Raw genomic sequence first — 4,533 nt, 5'->3', positions numbered from 1 at the left:
CACTGGCCCAGGTTGCCCAGAGAGGTGGTGGGGGCCCCATCCCTGGAAACGTTCAAGGTCAGGTTGGACGGGGCTCTGAGCAACCTGATTTAGCTGAAGATGTCCCTGCCCACGGCAGGGGGGTTGGACTAGATGACCTTTAGAGGTCCCTTCCAACCCAAACTATTCCATGATTCTATGATACCATAATAGCATACAAAGGCAGTAGAGAATGAGAGGCTGAAGCCAGTATGTAGATACAGAATTGAGGAGGATTATCTGTTAATTACAGTTTTATTCTTTGTCTTTTTAACCCACATAAAACTAAAAGCTTTAACATTTTAAACAATGCACTGGAACTATAATGTCCTGTCTATTCCAGCTACTAGTTTCTTTCACCTGCTGCCAGGAAGCGTAACGCTGAAACATTAGTAATGGATTTCCAACTCTGATCCCATTTTTCATAGTAAAAAGAGAAAGACATAATTCCAGGAGCTAGAATTATAAAGCCTTTCACTTTAGAAGGCCTATACCTGCACACCTAGTGACCTGACCTCTGTCAAAGAGCTTAACAGAAAACTCTTGTAATAAACTAAGTCAATGGTGGAGAAAGACCTTGTGTTAGGGCCCTAAAAAGAGTAACAAACTGTCAGTTACTAACACATTAGCCCTATCCTCCAAACATATTTGTGGTTTTCCTGAGGGACACTGACTGAACTATCGAAATTCCTTAAGAAGGGAAACTGAAAGTTTGAAACTGTAGAGCAGCACACAGGTGTAAGGTAGAGCTTCAAAAGCTTATTTTACATCCCTAGACACTGTTTAGAGAGATTATATGTGCTGATACCTCATTGTCAGCACTATAAAGTTACTTCAGAGAAATAATTATCTTTTCTCTTAACTAGAAAAAAACAACGCTTACAGGTATTAACAAAAGAAATGCTATACTTGCCATTTATAACTCTCTTACACTGCAGCATCTTTATGTCAATCAGCTCCTGAGAAAAAAGAGCATAAGTATCTGTGAGTTGAAGTGTTTAAGTCACCCAGCTCTAAACAGTTGCCCATTTTATTAAGTAAGAATAACTATCTAGAGATACCAAATATAGAAGAATGCAAATGAAAACAGGAGTTTAACTATACAACACTCTCAACTGAAGTTTCAAAATATGAACAGAACATATGAACATAAGAATATGATATGTTTTCATAGTTCTAGAAGAACCATTTTGTTCAAATACCTATCTAGCAAGTTGGAAACAAAGCAGAATGAACCACCTAGAGTGGAAGGGGAAGATAACTTAATGCTATAGCAACAGACCACCTCAAGAATCAATGTAGATTTGTACTGGCCAAACACATAGGTGAACAAAACAGTAGTATTCAGCTTTAAGGCTTCTTTACCTTAATCCTGAGTTTTAATGGTTCCCTACACTAGTTAAAAGACAAAATGAAGCTTTGTGTTGACCTTTACTGGAGAACCTAATATACAGTCACCGTTCTTCTAGAATTTGTGGCTTTCTTTTAGAAGAAACCCAAAACTTCAGTCCATATATATTAGCTTAACTGCAGATTTATGCAACCCAATTTATTAAGGACACCATTTGAGTCCTTTTCTCATATGTATCTCATCAACTTGATTATAGGTGAGCTTTAAGACAAACTGACTGCCTTTAATTGACAAAGGGCTACAGCCTGAGCCAATATAACCTGTTAGCTGCTGAAATAAATATGCAGCTGTTAATCCAACTGTTATATAAATTGAGAAAAAAAAAACCCACCATACTATATTTTTAGTTACCTGAAGAAGTTTGGTCTACTATAGACTCTTTGTTTTAGCAAACAAGACAAGGTTTAAGACCTGCTAATTTACAGGTAAGGGATAAACAAACAATAAAATAGGCTAATCTCAATCTGCTTGCATTATACTATAGGTCTTACGAGTAGTGCTTTTAATTTAAGTTTTTAACTAATACTCCTGTCCTGGTTTTGGCAGGGATAGAGTTAATTTCCTTCCTAGCAGCTGGTACAGGGCTGTGTTTGGGATTTAGTATGAGATAATGTTGATAACACACTGATGGTTTAGTTGTTGCTAGGTAGTGTTTACACTAGTCAAGAACTTCTCACCTTCCCATGCTCTACCAACTGAGAAGGCTGGAGGTGCACAAGAAGCTGGGAGGGGGCACAGCCAGGACAGCTGACCCAAACTGGCCACAGGGACATTCCATACCATGGGACATCACGCGCAGTATATAAAGCTGGGGGAAGAAGAAGGAAGGGGGGGACGTTTGGAGTGATGGCGTTTGTCTTCCCAAGTAACCATTACGCGTGATGGAGCCCTGCTTTCCTGGTTGGGGAGAAATGATGGGAAAACAAAAGGATAAATCAGAAAATGAAGTTACAAAATGCAGTTATTCATGCTGTTCTGTTGCCAAACAACTGCAGTATAATTACCTAAAACAACTGCTTTATTTTATGCTATCTTGTCAATTCTTAAGAAAACCTGCAAAGCATAGTTTCTCTGATAAAATCTATTAAGACAGATAACTAATGTGGTGCTCAGTTGCCGACTGAGGTTACACCATGACAACTCCTCATCAACAGCAATGTGGAGAGAAAAAAAAAGAGACAATGTAGGAGATCTTATTTTTGAGATGAGATGATGAAATCTACAACAGGTTTTTGGCTACAGGAATAACTTTCACACTACAAGTTTTGTGATGTACTGCAACTTGTTAAGTAATTTTGAGGGTCTCTTCTGAGGTACTGTTTCTCTGGAACTGTGGCAAAAAGTGTGTGTGAAGGAGAAACTGCTTTAACTATACAGTTTAAAGTGTTGGATTAAATAACTTCTCATACCCTGTGACTTCAGTGGTAAGCAAAGCAATACCTTTATGTGTGTGGTTTGTTGTGGTTTTTGGTTGTGTGGGTTTTTTTAGAAAAACAAACACAATTTCTGCATTACTATCTGCCACTAATTTCCTATACAATGGCCCTGTCAAATCTGTGGTTAATGAAATCCAGTAGCTGCTCAGTAACAAGGTTCTTTGCTGCTACTACTAAGAAGTGTAAGAGATAGTGGAAAAGTACAAAGGCTGTCTAAAGCCTGACTCACTTTTAGTGTTTAAGACTTCTAGATTCTGTAACTCTATGCTTGTGATTTCTCTATACGTGATCTACAGTTAGCCTCCCAGAGAATGAAAAAATATCTATTCTCACTTAACCCCATGTAAAGCAGAGAGGTTGTAATTCATAAACTGAGAAACTTAATTATTGTTTGTCAAAGAAGAAAAACACCTTATTTCTCCCAATTTTATGACAGACAGCAGTAACTATTCTACTAAATTTTGAGATTTCTTCTGAATCATCCAGCAATAACTATTCTTTCACATGGAGCTGATCCAGCTAATTAAATATCATTTGTAATTGTAGAAGCTAGAGACAAGGTGAACTGTGGCCAAGACAAAAACAGCATATTGTCTCTCTGAGAATGAATCTTTCCTTTTTTTCTCCCCCAGAAAGGGCAGTGAGCTAACTCGCAAGAGAATTGCTGTGAAGATTCCTGGAGAACATTGTAAATGACTGATTCTGACAGTTTGTTTCAGCCTGTTCTATTGGTACAGATCAAACATTCTCCAGGAAAGCCAGTATTTAAGCCATGTTTACATTATGTTTAACTCCTTACTGTTTGGTTGGTTGCTTTTTTTTTTTTTACATTTCGGCTGAGTCATGTAACTTGTACCAGTGCCTACACTTGAGAAGAGCTAATAATTGCACTGAAGAGGAAAATGGGAATACTGATGCACTGCAACAATAAGGATAGTGAAGACTAAGTACCTTAAGTTACAGAGTAGTCCTACCAATAATATCTGCAGCAAACTGGAGTCTCAACTTCAGGCAGCTTTAAGAAAAGTGGCTAAGCAACAAGGACAGCAGTGCTGTACATATGGATGCTCTGGGTTAGCACAGCAGAACTAACCGGGTGAGAGGGTAGGTCAGTCTAAGACTTCCTTCATTGTTATGATTCTACTCAAAAAAACCAAACCAAAAAACCCAACAAAAACCAAAACACAGTAGAATGTGAGGAAATTGTTATGGTGAGTGTTTTGTATAAATTAAATTATTGAACAGTCTTAAAATATGAGTTTGCCGTAACTTGAGGACTGCTCAAAGAGAAATGCCTTAAGCCATAGAGATTCTTTTTCCCCATTTTTCTAATGAAAAATATATATAAAAGGAAAAGTTGTACGATAAACAAAGTCTATTTGTATTTTTCTTAATAATAATGTTATAAGACTGCCTCATCTGCTCATCCTTCATACCTCGCAGTACACGATATCAGCACCATAGTCCAGAGCAAGAAGACGCATTGGTAATGTTCCCACTCGCACCATTGGAGCCAGGATCTTCTTTCCTCTAAAACACAGAGGTGTGTTCACCGTCATTCCTGTTGCGGTACTACCTGAAAGAGAAAATCAAGGGGGATAGCCATCGAATATAATTTCCTACTCGTAAACGCCCAGAACTTTCCTTTAGCGGGGGGGGGGGGGGGGG

The 4,533-nt window shown here is 38.3% G+C and overlaps 1 protein-coding gene across 1 annotated transcript in view; it reads right to left on the bottom strand.

The window, feature by feature from the left end:
* Positions 1-4,436, bottom strand: part of DUS2 (dihydrouridine synthase 2) — a 28,514-nt gene extending 24,078 nt beyond the window's left edge. Inside the window, exons 1-2 of the mRNA XM_009276738.2 lie at positions 4,302-4,436; positions 932-977 (exon numbers count right to left, since the gene is read on the bottom strand). Of these exons, the coding sequence (XP_009275013.1) occupies positions 932-977; positions 4,302-4,424 (169 nt within the window). The 5' untranslated portion in view covers positions 4,425-4,436. The remainder of the gene's footprint in view (positions 1-931; positions 978-4,301) is intronic.
* Positions 4,437-4,533: the final 97 nt, after the last annotated feature.

The sequence above is a fragment of the Aptenodytes forsteri genome, unplaced genomic scaffold (genome assembly GCF_000699145.1).
Source record: "Aptenodytes forsteri isolate BGI_AS27 unplaced genomic scaffold, ASM69914v1 Scaffold33, whole genome shotgun sequence".
NCBI classification, from domain to species: Eukaryota; Metazoa; Chordata; class Aves; order Sphenisciformes; family Spheniscidae; genus Aptenodytes; species Aptenodytes forsteri.
Note: the sequence above shows the minus strand (reverse complement) of the source record. Positions and strands in the feature narration are given on the sequence as shown.